The 18,293-nt window shown below is 38.3% G+C and overlaps 1 protein-coding gene across 2 annotated transcripts in view; it reads right to left on the minus strand.

Annotated features, from left to right (window-relative positions):
- CSMD1 (CUB and Sushi multiple domains 1) overlaps positions 1-18,293 on the minus strand; it is a 1,217,927-nt gene that overhangs the window by 120,815 nt on the left and 1,078,819 nt on the right. For both annotated transcript variants that reach the window (XM_067468320.1, XM_060788521.2), the window contains exons 38-41: positions 16,717-16,835; positions 11,068-11,137; positions 10,007-10,123; positions 6,209-6,418 (exon numbers count right to left, since the gene is read on the minus strand). In XM_067468320.1, coding sequence (XP_067324421.1) covers positions 6,209-6,418; positions 10,007-10,123; positions 11,068-11,137; positions 16,717-16,835 — 516 coding nt within the window. The remainder of the gene's footprint in view (positions 1-6,208; positions 6,419-10,006; positions 10,124-11,067; positions 11,138-16,716; positions 16,836-18,293) is intronic.

The following is an 18,293-nucleotide window of genomic DNA, read 5'->3' on the forward strand; positions in this document are numbered from 1 at the left end:
TACCATAAATTGATATGCTATATAAAACAGTCTTGTCCTGTTAAACTGAGAATATGTATTGGTTTAAATTCATTCGCACCTACATGCACATACTCACTCACATAGCACTGTTCCAAAGTGGTCGGCTAGATTCTTAAATGTAACCAGCAAGTTTGATATGGACAGGAAAGGTTTTCTATAGGGTTGAGATCTGGAGGTTTCCTCTCTGGAGACTGGCTAGACCAGTCCAGGACCTTGAAATGCTTCTTATGAAGCAACACCTTTGTTGTCCTGGTGGTGTGTTTGGGATCATTGTCATTTCATCTTCAGTGCCCTGGCTGATGAAAGGGGGTTTTCACTCAAAATCTCACGATACATAGCTCCATTCATTCTTTCATGTATACGGATCACTTGCCCTGGTCCCTTTGCAGAGAAACAGCCCCAAAGCATGATGTTGCCACTCCCACACTTCACAGTAGGTATGGTGTTCTTTGGGTACAACTCAGCATTCTTTCTCCTTCAAACACGGCAAGTTGTTTTTCTGCCAAATAGTTCTAATTTGGTTTCATCTGACCATATCGGAGCCCCCAGTGGCGCAGTGGGTTAAACCCCTATGCCGGCAGGACTGAAGACCAACAGGTCACAGGTTCAAATCGGGGGAAAGGCGGACAAGTTCCCTCTATCAGCTCCAGCTCCTCATGCGGGGACATGAGAGAAGCCTCCCACAAGGATAATAAAAACATCAAATCATCTGGGCGTCCCCTGGGCAACGTCCTTGCTCCTTGCAAACGGTCAATTCTCTCACACCAGAAGCGACTTGCAGTTTCTCAAGTCACTCCTGACACGACAAAAAAAATCTGACCATATGACATTCTCCCAATATTCTTCTGGATCATACAAATGCTCTCTAGCAAACTTCAGTCAGCCCCGGACATGTACTCGCTTAAGCAGGGGGACATGTCTGGCACTGCAGGATCTGAGTTCCTGGAGGTGGCATAGTGTGTTACTGATGGCAACCTTCTTACTTTGGTCCCAGCTCTCTGCAGGTCATTCATTAGATTCCCCCATGTGGTTCTGGGATTTTTGCTCACCGTTCTTGTGATCATTTTAACCCCACGGGGTGAGATCTTGCATGGAGCCCCAGATCGAGGGAGGTTATCAGTGGTCTTGTATCTCTTTCATTTTCTAATTATTGCTCCCACAGTTGATTTCTTTACACCAAGCAGCTTGCCTATTGTAGATTCAATCTTCCCAGTCTGGTGCAGGGTGACAATTTTGTTTCTGGTGTCCTTTGGCAGCTCTTTGGCCTTCACCATAGTGGAGTATGGAATGTGACTACTTGAGGTTGTGGGCAGGTGTCTTTTATACTGATAACAAGTTCAAATAGCTGACATTATTACAGGTAATGAGTGGAGGACAGAGGAGCCTGTCTGTGAGAACCCAGAAATCTTGCTTGTTTGTAGGTGACCAATTATTTATTTTCCACAAAATAAATTAGTTAAAAATAAGACAATGTGATTTTTTGGATGTGTTTTTTCATGTTATCTCTCATAACAGGTCTACCTGTGATGTCAATTACAGGCCTCTCTCATCTTTTTAAGAGCAAGAACTTGTACAATTGGTATCTGACTAAATATTTTTTCCCCACTGTAAGAATGCCGAACTGAAAGATGTTAGCAGAATAAAAATATATAATAACATTAAGATGGACAGGAAGTGAAAGATCATATATAACCTAGGAAACCCAAATTCATACCAACTGTTGAACCAATTAACTGACATTAAATGTGCAGTTTGAGAGTCTGTGTCTTTAATACCCTCCAAAATATGAAAATAACATCATTTTGGATTTTTTTAAAAAATATTAATTTTAGATTCATTTTAGCTAGCTTTTCTAAATATCTCAATCTTGCATGAAAGAACATTATTAGCAATGTAAAACCATCTCTTTCTTATTTGATACTCAGAATCACCAGGAACAGAAGCTTGGGAAATATCTTGCTATTTTTACATTGTCTATGACTGGTAAAAACAGATATTGCTTAGAAGGAGTTATATTGATGCAGAAACCCTGTACTTTTCAGATCATTCCTCATGTTAAATAGAAGTGATTTATAGCACAGAGTGAAGCTCTGAGATGACAAAATATCAATTGAACTTACTGGGTATTATCCAATCGGGACATTTTAATGTGGCTTTCTTATTTTAGAGTAAAGCTCTTGTTTTAAATGAAGCCTTTCTCATATACAATATAGTATATTATATAAGCAAAGCAATTAATTGGTTTCATATGACTTATTAACACAATATTTTGAAGATAATCATTCACATTAGTAAAAACTTTGACTTTTCTGTTATAGATCTTTGGATGTTTGGAATGACATCTGGTCTAGTTTTGTTTGATAAGATTCAAGCAGAATGTCCTGGGGATGTGGACAATGGGCTTGGAAGGGGAACAAGAGACCAAATTGCCAATATCTGATGGATAATGGAGAAGGGAGTTTCAGAAAAACATCTATTTAAAGACTTTTACTGTGTAGATCATAATAAATTGTTGCAAGTTCTTGATGGTATGGCGATACCAAGTCACCTTGTCTGTCTCCTGAGGAATCTGTATAACAACCAAGTAGCAACTGTAAGAATAAACCATGGAACAGAAGTCTGGTTCAAGACTTGGAAAAGAGTACATCAGGGCTCTATACTCTCACCCTACCTATTCAACTTGTATGCAGAACACATCATACAATGTGCAGGGCTTGATGAATCCAAGTTAGAATTGCTGGATGAAACATTAACAACCTTAGATATGCAGATGATACCACTTTGATGGCCAAAAGCGAGGAGGAGCTGAGAAGCCTTCTAACCAAGGTGAAAGAAGAAAACTCAAAAGCTGGATTGCAGTTAATAATTAAAAAACCCAAGATTATGGCAATCAAATTGGTTGATAACTGGCAAATAGACGGAGAAAACATGGAGGAAGTGACAGACTTTGTATTTCTAGGCAAGAAGATTACTGCAGACACAGACTGCAGCCAGGAAATCAGAAGACATTTTCTTCTTAGTAGGAGAGAAATGACCAATCTCGATAAAATAGCGAAGAGCAGAGATATCACTGTCATGTATCATGTTCTGCAGTTGTTGGTAGTTGTTGGTGGTAGGCCTAGCAGTTGGTGATGGAGGGGTTAATGTAAGTCTTAGTTCTAAAGGGTTGAGCAATCTGTAAGTAAGATTTCACGGGTGAAAACAATTAAGGGTGGAGGTGTGCAAGAGATAGGCTGCAGCTGGGTGTTTCTGGATATAATGAGCTAGCCTGGGAACTGATCTTTGGGAGAAAAGTATTTGTTTTATTTTGGTGATAGATGCTGCTGGTTTTCCCCCAGGTTTGTGGATTTTTGGTATCCTGACCTGTCTCCTGTACTCTTGGAACCCTGGAATCTTGAATCTCTGGACTGGCTTTTGACTACGCATAGACTCTTGATCCCTGGACTTTGCTCATTGAACTCTCAGCATTTGACCACTGGACTGGACCTTTTGACTACGGTGTTATCTTGAACCTGCAACAGTGTTTGCTGTCAGTTTTTGTTTCATATTCTGTGGCTGACTGCTATCTTTATGTTTTATATTTTGGACTATTAAAACAGCCAGAAAGTAAGTGCTGTTTTAATTAAACTGTTTCATACAAACTGGGTGTTTGTTTGATTCATCTCTGTCTAAATAATGGCAGAGCCCTGACAATGTGACAGTCACACTGGCAGTGAAGGTCTGCATAGTTAAAGCAATGCTGTTCCCCGTAGTAACTTATGGATGCGAGAGCTGGATCATAGAGAAAGTTGAGCAAAGGAAGATAAAACCTTTTGAACCGTGGTGTTGCCTTGGACCACAAGAAGATCAAACCAGTCTCTACTCTAGGAAATAATGCCTGACTGTTCATTGAAGGGAAGGATATTAGAGGCAAAGATGAAGTACTTTGGGAACATAATTAGAAGACAGGAAAGCTTGGAAAAGATAATCATGCTGGGGAAAATGGAAGGAAAAAGGAAGAGGGGCAGACAAAGTACAAGATGAATGGATGATATCCTTGAAGTGACTGGCTTGATCTTGAAGGAACTGGGGGTGGCAACAGCTGACAGGGAGCTCTGGCATGTGCTGGTCTATGAGATCATGAAGAGTTGGAAGCGACTGAACGAATAAACAACAACAAAAATCAACTTGGCATGGAGTCACAGTGCCCCAAAGAAGCAGGTTACAGTGAAAGCAGAAATGGCCTCTGCAGCAAGACATAGTTTAAATAAGAGGTTTTTTTGTGTGTGGTTGTCTAATTATGATTCTCCTTGGACAGAGGTAACTTGACTTTATTGGTCAATGTCATGGCGATTTGTAGGCTGGAGTGCTGATTACTTCCCATAAGAGTATATTCTAGACCACAGAGGTTTTTCATCTATAAAGTCTTGTGTGGCTTAGAAACCCCATGCCACTAACATTGCTTTACCTTTGTTCTTCAGCATGTGATTAATATACTGGCAGGAGTGAAAAGCAAATAAGGATCAGGCTGGCCATTATATTAATCAATCAGTTGTTGTTATTTGTATAATTTTTAATGGAAGTGTTACTACACATTGTATTGCGTGTTCTTATCCTTTTGTAAACTACTTTCAGATCCCTTCAAGACATGACAAGTTATTCACAGTACAGCAGCATTTGGGTTTGGGTTTGTTTTTGCTATTGTCCTTCCCTACTCCACTCCCCAATAGTGATGTAGTAACTTGATATTTCACTGCTGTTCACTGTTCCTTTCCCTGTACATTCAATTCATTCAGCTTTCATTTAGCAATGGTACATTAGGACAGACACCCAATCACAGTTTTGACCTCTGTAAAGGCATTGAATTGAAGACATGGTTTATAAATCAGCAGAACGACATGGCTTATAAATCAGTACTATGACCAAAAAGAAAAATGAGCAACATGATTTATGGATCACTCCATGACTTGTTAATTAGGCCTCTAATATATAAATCATAATCAGAACCTGAAAATTCACCCCTTTACTTACAAATCAATGCTATGCACTCTTACAGTACAATACCAACCATTTACTTCTTAGATAAATCAACTAAAGATGCTTTTTTCCTCCCTGTTTTGCTGCATTTCCTAATATATTTAGGGGAACAACGTAATTCTCTTTTTGCTCTATTCTGCAAGTTTTCTCATAGGTATTTATTGACAGCACCCACAGAAACAATTGAGTATATAAGCTAATCAAACACTATCATGCTTTATTCCAAAAAGTCACCGTGTGCTATGTTTGTATGTTTTCAAACAGTATTTCCACCTATCAGTAGTACCTTAATAATATCTGCTCAAATACAGCTTTGAGTATCTCTAATAATCACAGATGTAATTTGAAAGAACTAAAACACTGTTCTCTTTTATCTCCTGTAGTGATGTCCTGTAAAAAATGAGTTATGAATGCAACTCAATAAAATACAGTGCTATCATCATTCATATTGTTTCATTTCACATTTTTCTTCCATCAAAAGTAGAAAAATGGTAGATAGTGACCCTGAATGATCCAATCAGACCACGAGACAGCTGCAGTTGCCTGCACTAAATACTCTGCTTGCAAGAACCTCCTCATTCACATCAATAAAAAGAAGAAAGTCACAGGTGCAAGGTACTGAATGGGGAAATTCATCTACAGTGACAGTGTGTCAAAGCCTCAGGGAGTACATAAAACTCTGGACTGGGGAAGAAGTCCTCAATCATATTTGCTACATTTATTTCCATTCAACACTACCTCCCAAAAGCGCACTTATCTTTAGAAATGTGCTCTGGTTTCATGATTACTGGCTACTACTCTTGGTGGGGGGGGGGGGGGGGGGGCAGGACTGCAAAACTCTACACAATCAAGAGCTGAAGAAATGTCCCATTGAGATTACCCTCTGAGGCAATATTTCCTTATGAGTTTTCTTGAGAAAAGCATTTCATCATAAACAGATGTCTTTATATAATTTGAAAGATTATTTGCATTTCTTCAGTGGGAAATAGTTTTTTAAAACACAGATTTATTTTAAAAAATAAAGACAATTAAATATTAAGTAAGTTCGCAGTTTTTAAAAAAAATTGTAGCCAATAAAATACCAATACTTTTAAAACATTGTTTTAAAATAAGAAATTCAACAACCTCAAGGAATGGTTGTAATGTTCATTCAAGTCCATATGACACTTACCTTGATATACAAGTTTAAATCCTTGTCTATTTTCTGAGTGATCGCTGTAAAAATGGATGAGTGTTTCATGTGTTGTGCTTAATAATGAAGGTGGGAGGTCTGTTCCACTGAACTGGCCAATCATTGAGCTTGTGTGATAAGGGCCATTCTGGATTTCAAGAAAGTCATGGTTAGCTTCAGTAGAAAAGTTCAAAAATTGTATATGTGCTCCTGCAGTTGGGAAACAAAATAAAAATTAGATGAAAACTTATGGCATGTTGAGAACAAGCCATTCTCTCAGCTCTTGATCCCACCCCCCGTTTATGAGAATTTTAATTTTTTTATTTTGTAACCATTTTCCATGAATAGAAATAACATTTGAATAAAAAATTAAATAGTACTAAGAAAATACAGTGACTGGAATTGATCAAATACCTTGTTGGATTAACAAAAAGGGCAAAGTAGTATTAAAGCTGGTACTTTCTGAAATATGCCTTTTCTGGACAATGCTAGTCCACAAGTTTATATTCAGAATCATATTCTTCATTGAAACTCAGTAAGAGACTTCACGTTTGTGACAGAAAGCAATGTTCCTTCCTTTGAGCTATAGGCTAATAGAAATAGCAATTTCAGAGTTCCTTCGCTAATGAAATTTTCTGCACATTAGAAAAAAGTCAACAACCAAGCCAGTTAACTGCAGGAAAAGTAACAAACCCAAACAGGTAGATGGTGATCTTTCCAGCACTAAATTTGCAGACCAAAAAATGTATCTAAGCCACTAAGCTATTCTTAGTGAAAATCAGTTTCAGTTATAACACAAACCATTCCTCATCTGCTTATAAAGATAGTTGTTCAGTAATTGAAGTGCTTAGTTTTGTGAGATGAAAAAGGAAAATCACCACAAGTAAAATATGAAATGTAGCTTTTGCTGAAGTTCCATAAACACATTTAATTAATTTCTAGCACGCAACTGAACATGTTTTTTTCCCCCTCATTCAGATTGGTTTCTGTATTTCTCACTCCTCTTATTTGTAATTCAGGTGTTTTCCATATCCGTTTCTTACCCAATAAGTAATTAAAAATGTAACAGAGCTTTTATGTGGGAAAAAATGTTTGTTCTCCATCTATGAATATCTCCTGGCATACTTGGTGAACTGACATTCTGAAAACTGTATGATTTGTATAACTTGTGGTGAGGACAGAAGGAACGCGGGGTGAGTAAATCAGTATTTTTCCATGGAATAGCTGGGTAAGGCCAGCTCATATTTGAAAATGAGTAATTGGCAATTCCAGTATTTCCTGCATTTCTTATTGATGACTTCAACTTGTTAAAGCATTTGTCTTTCAACATGAACGTCAATTAATTGTAAAGATAATTAGCTTTTCATTTTCTTTATCTATGATTGGGAAAATACTTAAAGCTTGGAGGTATTTTACCACCTCCTCCTCTTCCTAAAAAAAAAAAAAAGATGAGACAGAGAAGAAAGTGATTTGCCTGCACAAGGGCCATATAGCTTAATGTGTTAAACTCCATCATGCCTAGTCACATGACTTCTGGAAAAATATAACTAAATTTTGGGGTTCCCATTTTTTTTACTGGGAGGTTTCTTTCTTTCTTTTTTAATTAGTCCTTCCTTTGGGATTGAGTTATGTGTTTAATTGAAATTCAGTCCAAATAAGCCTTATATATCAGGCCAAAGTCAGGAAAACCAATTACTGTTCTCACCGGTGAGCACACCTAAATATTAACATAGTGAAAGAAGACTTACTATAAATAATAAAATTCAAAAAGCATTCATATGACAAGAAGGGTGGAAGATGTGGGAATGAGGGGCAAAATGTTACTCTTGGAAAAGAACACATTTTGGTGCAAAAATCCTGACTTTTGGCAGGTCTTCCTTAGAGGAAAGAAAATGGCAAAATCTATATCTATCTGTTATCTATCTGTCTGTCTGTCCATCTATGATCCAACTGAAATGGCCCAGTTGAAAGCTTCACTCCAGTCAACTAGGAAGGTATTTTGGCTACTGCCCCCATACATACTCTGGGCTGTAACTATCTGAATGTCACCCCATTCACTTTTTATTGCTATGGTTCTGATCTTGTAACTCAGTTGCTGCATATGTGTTCTCTCTATTGTCACAACTTTGGGGACAGTTGGTATAGGTCCTACATCTGGGATACTGAATACCAGTGCCCAGTTTGGCCATTGGTAAGTACTGGAGTTCCCTTATAGGATTTAGGGGTGTGGGACGCAGGGGAAACTGGCCTAGCTCAGTGGAGGATACCTTTTAATTCCCCTCCCCCCTCCCCGCCCCTCCCCGCAACCTGATGGCTAGGAAGGACTATGCCTGGGCACCCACCCACATGGTTCCTTTTTTGTCATCCCAAGGGTTTCTGGCTGTAGAACTGGAGAATCAGTATCACTGTTCAACATTGATCCAGGGCATATTTAAGTAGGCCAATCCTATTTACAGCTGTAAACAATAAAGTGGTGGCCTTCTGTATCTATCTAAATGCATATGTGTTGGTGTCATATGTCTAGTAGATGGGTTCATCTATGAACATGTAAATAGATCTTCAGAGTGGTTCTGGGATATGATTTGCTGAGCAAGAAAAGCCCAATTTCATGAACAAATTGTTAGTGTTACAAAATGGAAGCCACAATCTGAGCATGTGGATTTTGCAGGCTGGATTCCTTATAACTGTCAACATACAAGTAATTGTGTAATATATAGTGACAGAAATTTGTCTTGGAACACAGGTTATAACTAGCCAAAATTATGTTTCTTTTATCCACAGTGTAATTAATGTCAAAACTTGACACAAATCCCTAAAAGAGAAGCAAGACATTTTACAAACTTAATAATTAAGAACACGGCATTATAGTAGGATTTATTGTAGCCAAACTGATTAAATTAACTAATTAGCTTAGCATACAATATTATCTTTACTTAGTATATTGTATCACATAAATCCATGTAATGAGAGAAAGCTGCTAATACAGAAAATAAATGAATACCTAGTTAAGTTTTTAACATGATTTTTAAATTAGCTGAAGCTTACAACTTAGTATAGTTTTTAATACTAAGAAATTTGTTCCCAATTTTTCAATATTTTTAATTTTTGTGTATGCAACACTCTATAACTATTATTCCACTCTAATTACGGAGTTTATAAACAAGGTCAAGCTGCTCATGAAATAAATAATAAGAAATGCAGTGTAGGAAAGCTGAAAACAATCTAAACTGAATGACATGGCTTGGGGTATTGTTACTATGTGCCTTGAAATAATTTCTTACATAGATTCCCAAAAGCAAATGTATTATGGGGTGTTCTTAGCAAGATTTGTTTAGAGGGACTTTACCTCTGCCTTCTTCTGAGGCTGAGAAAATGTGACTTGCCTTGCCAAGCAGGGATCAAACACTGCTTTCCCAACATCCCAGTGCAATATCCAAACACTATACTACACTGGCTCATAGGACCAAAATAAAGGACCAGACCTAACTGAATTAGATGTTTTTCTGCTGTCTTATGAATGTAAACAATTTAAAGGTTAAATGGGAAAGAAGTTTTATCTAAAGCTTTAGGCAAAATGTAGTTCACACAATGACACTATCTCCATCTATTCTTCCCTATCAGACTTCCCAACCTCAAAAATATGTTCCAGTGAGTCCCAGAATATTTGCATAATACTGTTATGGATGTATTGTTCATCTTTCCTAAAATGCGTCCAAGCCTAAGGGAAAAATCAGAAATGATGATTTTGGAAGTCTAACATTTACAGCTGACCAATTGGTCTTGTATCAGGATACTTACCATATCCGACAGGCAATAATAGTTTCCATGTGCAGCCTAGGTTACTAGGATAGTTCCCTGGAAAGCCTGGGCTTAGGATCACTCCAGCCAAATTTGTTAGTGTACCACCACATTTTGCTATTAAAAATAGGGGGGGAAATTCAACATCAGTTACTGTTTATCCATTACTTATGCCAAGTTTATGCAGCAATTAATTCTGGTAGTATAGACAACAAACTCACTTTGGTGAACTATATATGTAAAGAAAGCTCTCGTCTGAACATGACTCTGTATTCACTTCTTGGATCGTTTGCTCAGACATTAAGATATTAAAGACATATTTCTATACATTAAAAGGGTAAAGGATGTATTTGGTTTTATTTTGCGTTTGGTATGCAAAATTGTCATTTGTGCAAGAACATTAGGGTTCTTGTTCAAAATATGTTTTGCACAGAAAAGAGGAGGGTGCATTCAAGAGGACGGCATGTTTTGTACACAACAATTTTTTTGCACAATTTTCTTGTTTTATAAGTCTTAAAAAGCTATCAGAAATATGAACAAAATTTGACCTGGTATGGATAAAACCTACTTGGTGAAGAGAAAAATGTTTTGAGTATTGCCCTTTTGGAAGGTCTTTAGCTTAAGAGGGCTGGTGCCTTACCAAACTACAACACTCAGGATTCAATATGATTGAGATATGACATTTAAAGTGATGTCAAACTGTCTTAATTCTACAATGCTAGATACTCCCTTAGTTTATGATATTTCAACCAAGAGTGTCCTGGCTCAGATCTTTATATACTATGCTAGACAGCAATAAAATTTACTGTACACATAGAAGTGACATATCTAAGAACCAAGTGAAAGAAAAATCCATGCGTTGCTTGTCTGCATAGAAAAAAAAACCATTCCCTTAAATTCAGGAAACCAAGTCCAGTGGTTCTTGTATTGAAGATAATTCATCTGACTAGACATATCTTCTCATATATGATTGACTTCTAGATATTTAAATGGTGCCTCCTAATTAAACCTTCAGTTTGCTACTTATTCTGTTGTCAGCTCAGAAATATCAAAATGCATACCAATACAAAGAGGAGAAGGATAATTCCAACGGCGAACTGTTCCAGGCATACAAGAAATATGAGAACGTCCCTAAAAATAATAATAAAAAACAAATCAAACAATGATGCATCACTCTTCTCTGTTTTCCCAGATTTCCCTTGGCAATTTAACATAATGGTTCTAACAAGAAAACACCAGTGTTGCTTGCAAAATCCTTTTGCCAATTAATCTCCCCCTGCACTTTACTACCCATGACAGTTTTCTAATTAAGGTTAAACAAAACACTACTGCAATAATTAGAATTCTTTTAAAAATGGGAAATGAGTTGTGCCACATGTCTTAAGAAATTGTTTCAGAACAACTGTTCTGAACTCAATTATACACAGGTTTGCAGAGCAGTGTAACATTCTCATTTACATTCTTCATTGCTCGACAAACGACAGAAAGTGCCTCCTCATAGGAAGGAATTTTTAAAAGAGAAATTACCTCCCTTTTTTGGAGTTGGGTGTTAAAATAAATTGTGCTGTGATATCTTTACTATAAAGACTTTCTGGAAAATCTACTCTACAAGTATTATCAATTTTATTTCAAATATAAAAGTCACACTCTTTTGCTAAAGAGCTACCAGAATTAGAGTTTGGTGAGAGCCCTTTTCAGATATGATATGCATGGATATGTTTGTCATCTAAATATGCCAATGGCACTAAATTCCTTCAGATCATGGAAGCCCTGGTAAGTTTTTGGTTGGGAGACTGCCAATGAATACCTTATCCTGTAAGCTCTATTTCAGAGGAGAGAACTGGAAAAATCAGCTCTACATATCCCTGGTCTAAGAAAACTCTATGAAGTTGATGGTTTTGCCTAAGTTGACAGATGACTTAAAGACTCATACAAACACACATGTTAATCATTTCTGGCTGATCTCTGGAATGGGGAAATGGTGGTGGACACAATTGCTCCTGAATATCCCCTCTCATGGAACAGAGCCAAACCAGGCCCTGGTTTTCCAAGGAGTTGGTGGCGATGAAACAAGTGGAATGGAAACTAAAGCAACACTGGTGGAGAAGTCATAGCAAATCTGACCAAGCACGGGCTAGAGCATATTTGAAAGCCTACTCTGTGGCAATGGAGGCAGCAGAGAAATCATTCCTTGCTGCCACTATCGAACCCGTAAGGAACTGTCCAGCTGAGCTGTTTTAAGTGGTCAGAGGGCTACTACATACTGATCTTCAAGGAGAAATCCCTGACCATTCAGCAGTCCACTGTGAAGAATTTGTAAGGCACTTTGCAGATAAAGTTGTTCAGATCTGTTCCAACTTGGATGCTGTCATTGATACAGTTCCAATTGATGTAACTTTGGCTCCTGCTTGTCCATTGATGATGAATAATTTTCAGTTTGTGCAGACTGAGGATGTGGACAGAATCCTTGGGTAGGTGAGAGCTACCACATGTATTCTAGATTTTTGCCCTTCCTGGCTGATCAAACAGGCCAAAGGAGGACTGTCAGAGTGGGTGAAGGAGGTGGCAGCTGTGACACTTATATTTTAAAAGCCATCCCTGAACCCCTCTATAATAGACAACTATCAGTCAGTGTCCAACCTTCCTTTTTTGAGAAATATCTTGGAGTGTGTGGTGGCCACCCAACTCCATGGATTTCTGGATGAAATGGGTTATCTAGCTCAATTTCAATTTGGTTTCAGGCCTGACTATGGAACAGAGACAGGTTTGGTTGCCTTGGTGGATGACCTACACAGACAGCTAGACAGGAGGAGTGTGTCTCTGTTGCTTCTCCTGGGCCTCTCAGTGGCTTACAATGCCATTGGCCATGCTATCTTTCTGGGTTGTCTCACTGGGATGGGATTGGAAAGCACTGCCTTACAGTGTCTCTGGTCCTTCCTGGAGAGCCTTACCAAGAAAGTGGTGATGGGGGGACTCCTGTTCGAACTCCTGGCTGTTGACCTGTGGGGTTCCTCAGGGTTCCATTTTGTCCCCAATGCTGTTTAACATATACGTGAATCTGCTGGGAGAGGTTATCCAGAATTTTGGAGTTCAGTGCCACCTATGTGCAGGTAACACCCAACTCTACTATTCCTTTCCAACTAATGTCAAGGAAGCTGTCCTGACCCTAAACCAGTGTCTGTCATCAGTAATGGACTGGATGAGGGCAAACAAATTGAAACTTAATCTAGACAAGACAGAGGTGCTCCTAGTCCATTGGAATGTAGATCAGGGAACAGGGATTCGGCCTGTGCTGGATGAGGTCACACTCCACCAAAGATACAGGTCTGCTGTTTGCAGGTTCTCCTGAACTTGGCATTGAACTCGGCATTGAACCCAGCTGTCAGTGGTGACCAGGAGGGCCTTTGCACAATTAAAACGTGTGTGCCAGCTGCACCTGTTATTTGGGAATCCCGATCTGGCCAAGTGGTACATGTCTTAGTTACATACCATCTGGATTACTATAATGCACTCTACATGGAGCTGCCTCTGAAGAGTGCTCTGAAACTTCACAGGGTCCAAAGAACTGCAGCCAGATTGTTCACTGGCGCTGGCAACAGGGAACGGACAACCCCCTGTTGCAGCAGTTCCACTGGCTTCCAGTCTGTTAAAGGGCACAATTCAAAGTGCTAGTTATTATCTTTAAAGCATTAGACAGTTCAAGTCCAGGCTATTTGGCTGACCAAATTGCCTTGTACAAACTTGCCCAGGCCCTTAGATCTTCAGGAGAGATCCTTCTCTCAGTCCCACTTCTTGGTGGCTGCCTCTCGACTTTGGAACTCACTGCCCAGGGAAATTAGAATGGCCCCCTACCTGTTGTCCTTCCAGTGGCAGGCAAAACCCTTTTTATTTAAGCAGGCATTTAAAGATAAAGGTGTTATAAGATCAGTCAGGGGATGCTATGGTTTTTAACTTTGAATATGTTTTGATGGTTTTAACTGGATCTTTTAATGCATGTTATAGGGTTGGAATGCATGGCCTATGGGGTCTCTTCCACATCCATGATTCTATGACTTTAAGAATTTTGTCTTACATGCACAATGCAATCACATTTTTCACAAAAGTTATAAATGCTCCTTGTGTGGGTTCTTGCAATACATTACTGTCTTGCAGTAATATCACTGCAATTGTAACTATATCAATCCATCTAGCTGGTTAAGGTTTTCATATGTAGCTTTTCAACAAATGACTTAGAATAGCTTCAATTCAAATCCACAGTTTTAAAATACAATATCAAACTCTGATGTCAGACTTAAAATAACATGATAAACAACCTAATTAATGTAATGTCAATGTTGTGGCAAATAGCATGTCTAGCTATACATTTTCATAGCTCAGGAAAACAATGTAGTATTCAAACAATGCAGTACAGTTCTGTGTATTTGACCAAGCCTTGCAGCAGTTTCTGAAGTCAAGAAATATTTATTTCAGGAAATTAACTCCAACCCTACCCCTTTGATTTTCATTGCTTATAATATGCTTAGATCATGTTTTATGAAAGCTATGTGCTTTCAATACAACTCTGACTGATGGTGTCTCTACCATAGAGCTTTCCTGGCACACTTTATTCAGAGGAAGCATGCCACTGCTTTCCTCTAAGGCTGAGAGAATGTGACTTGCTCAAGGTCACTGAATGAGTTTCCATAGCTGAGCAGGGAATCAAACACTGGTCCCCTGAAGTTCTAATTCATCACTTAAACCACTGTACCACACTGGTTACCAAAACTGTCCACATGGGTGGCTGAGATAATGACACCTTTGCTTTCTGATGGTTAAACAACCACCAACTTTGTTTCCTACACAAAACTATTTTTTTTAATTGTGCATAAAATTACCATCAACTCATGTGTATAAGATACATATGAAACATGCATTCCTTTTTGTGTTTAGACTTGGGTCTCATATCCAAGATCTCTCATGCACATATGCAGAACTAGCTCTGGCCGTTGGAGAACTAGGACACAGTCTTGACTGTACAGCAATATTGAACATCATTTGACCCTACCGGGCTGCCAGCCACTCTTTTTACAGTGGTGACCAGCAGAACAACGTGGCTAGTCAGTCATCTTCTGGAGTGATGTTGGCTGGGGTGTCAGGAGTGATGTTGGCTGGGGTGTCAGGAAAGGGAAGAGGATGAATCACCTCCTTCTTTCACCCCTCCCCTCTCCAATCACTTCACCGGTGTGGTTAGCATCAATCCAGGCAATAAGCAACCAACACTAGTCATGTTGCAACCTCTGGCTACCACCACAAGAAAAGGAAGAAGGATAATGGGCATCATTCTATGTTCCTACACCATCTGAGCCTGCAGAAGATGGGATGGTTCTGTAAACAGTTGCAACCTCAAAGTGGTTCAACTGCTTACATGTGCCCAAAGTCACAATTTGCTCTAGATTCTCAGGGAGAATTTGGCACAACTTGCAACTTTGGTTAACACAGTCAAGGTCGCATTAAATAGTTACGACCCATGTTAATGCACATCAGTTTTATATGCCATTCAGCTGCCATGGAGCTGACTACCCCCATCCTTTTGGTCATAACCGGTCAGCAAATATGTGCTCATGGTCTATTTGGCCCGATTTATTTACAAGCGGTTTGCCAACTCCTTCCTTCCAAGTCTAATTTGTGAAAAATCACCTAGTGGTTTCCTTGGTTGAGGATTTGAACCTTGGATTCCCATAGTCATAGCCCAGTACTCAGATTATTATACCACACCTTGCTGTTCATCTTGTGCTAGAAATCTGTTTGGTTTAATTTCCTGGCTGAACGATACATATCTATCTATTGTAGAATTCACAAGGTGTGATGATATGTCTACAACATGTGCAATGCCCAAGGACTGATTGTCAATACAGTGATGTAAAATTCATTGAGGTTTTGACATCAGAAGTCCTTCCCCGTAGATTTTAGCAAGGTCCAATTTAATATTTCAGTTTGTATCCTATTATTTGGCAGTGATGGTGCTACATCAAAATCTATAGCTCAGTGAGGGATTTTTGCACTTAGACCTAAATAAGAAGGACCATCAATTTATTTTTATATCAGGAATGGCTGCATTAATACATTCTTATATTATCATAATATTGCAATTACCACCCAGTGAAGCAATGCCACAGACTGAAAAGGTCTTGATTAAACATACAAGATTTTTTTTCTTTTTACTGGCAGTCTGGCGAGGATATAAATTGAATATGGAAAATCATCTCTTCTTTATGTTTCAAGATGCTAATGCCACTATGCAAGCAAAAATGTGAGATAATAACTGTTTATATGAATGCATTGAATTTGTTTTGTTGAAGAAACTATAAAAATGAAGATCTTAGATTGCTGACAGAATTAATAACCAATTAAAAACAGCAGGGGAGATATTAGTCAAGATTATATGAAACTATACCATTCCAATCTCGAAAAGCATATGGAAGAGGGAAAGATATGCACAAGAGAAGGCAAGCTTATTTGAAACTATGGTCTTACAACAATAGTGTTCTTCAAAAAGAGCCCGGAAGTGCCAGTTCTAAGTTTGTAAGATGTTGGTTCGTGATATTATTTCTTTCAGAAAAAAAATGCATAATCTTATATACTTCTTCAGCAAACAGATTTTTAACAGAAGACATTCCAGGACATAACAGGAGAGAACACCACATATAACACCTTGAAAAATATGTGGGTACCTGCAACGTGTATCCTGGCTCACACTGAAACGACAAAACATCATTCACCATATATCTGTCACCCATTTTGAATCCATTGCTAGGGATTACTGGTTCTGAACAGGCAGCAAGGCCTACAGCTATAATAAAATAAAGAGAAAATGGAACAAAGATACATTAAAACCATATTATTTTCAACTCTTCTTGTTTTATCTCTCTGTTTAGTACCCAAGGTGATCTAACTGTTGCACAAAATCTTAGCGTCCACATTTTTTAAAAAAAATCCACATCACAACAGAAAGGAGTCACCATCTGAGAAAAGACAAGATTCAAGGGAACAGGAGCAGGAAGCAATGAGGAGAAAAATGATATACCTCAAAACAGCAATCAACAATAGTTTTCTCAACATAAAACTTTATGCATTTTATTGAACCATTGAATGCATTCCTATCCCAACTCTATCACATGATGGGATTTACTATTAGATAAAATTAACTTTAAAATGCAATGGTATAAACACCTACATATTTATCTATAGGCACAACATAACTTGCTTTTTCAAATTCATGTACACACATGCACATATGTAAACACACATAGCTTTCCACATTCAGGGGTGCAGGACTCCTGAAAAAGTGGGAAAATGTGGATTAAAAACACTATTTTTAATCTGAAAAAATGCCTTTCCGGGAATCTCTAGGTCTTTCAGCTTAACTTTATGGTCAGCTGCTAGGCATAGAACCTCATTGTGGAACTTGCAGATGCATAGACAAGTGTCCTCTCTAGGAATCTCTAGGGCCCCTTCTATACTGCCATTTAATCCAGATTATCTAAACAGATAATCCACATTATCTGCTTTGAACTGGATTTTATGAATGTACATATCCCAGTTCAAAGCAGATAAATCTGGATTTTATAAGGCAATGTAAAAGGGGCTTAGGTATTTCAAATCAACACATAATCAAATCCACAAAGTAAAACCCGCAAATGTAGAGGGGCAACTCCGTATACGTTTGCAGATTTCACTTGCAAGTAAATGTGTGTGAACATGAATGTCTATAAGTTTGTGGAATGGACATGTTATGTTATCGGATAATTTTAATGGGAATTAAGATAAAAGAGAGAGAGATAGCTAACATAGGCACAAGATAAAAGAGGCTTTACATGCTGCAATTCTCATTCTCAAGTTATGAAGAGCAAGTAATGTTTTCAAGGGTAGCATGCCTCCCTTGTACAGGAAATTGCTTACTGCATGCTCTTCACAGGTCAGCTAACCCTTTTGGTATAGGACATAAAACTCATTAATGACAATATTGATAACTCTCGCTGTGATTTCATCCCAGTTCCTGCTTGTTAAATACTTTTGCCATTCCAGCTCTGCCTTGAGAGACACATCCATGTCCAGCATTAACATGACCTCCAATATTTCCACTGTCATCAATGACAAATAATTTTACAACAGTATAATACTGTTAACATTCCTAAATATATGAGGGATCTTCAAAAGTTTCCACACTTTTTAACTCTATTAATAATTTCAAAAACAAAGTACATCTTCTTCTCAGGAAAGAGAACATGCACCAGACACAAACACCCAC

This window comes from Anolis sagrei, chromosome 1 (genome assembly GCF_037176765.1).
Source record: "Anolis sagrei isolate rAnoSag1 chromosome 1, rAnoSag1.mat, whole genome shotgun sequence".
Classification (NCBI taxonomy): domain Eukaryota; kingdom Metazoa; phylum Chordata; class Lepidosauria; order Squamata; family Dactyloidae; genus Anolis; species Anolis sagrei.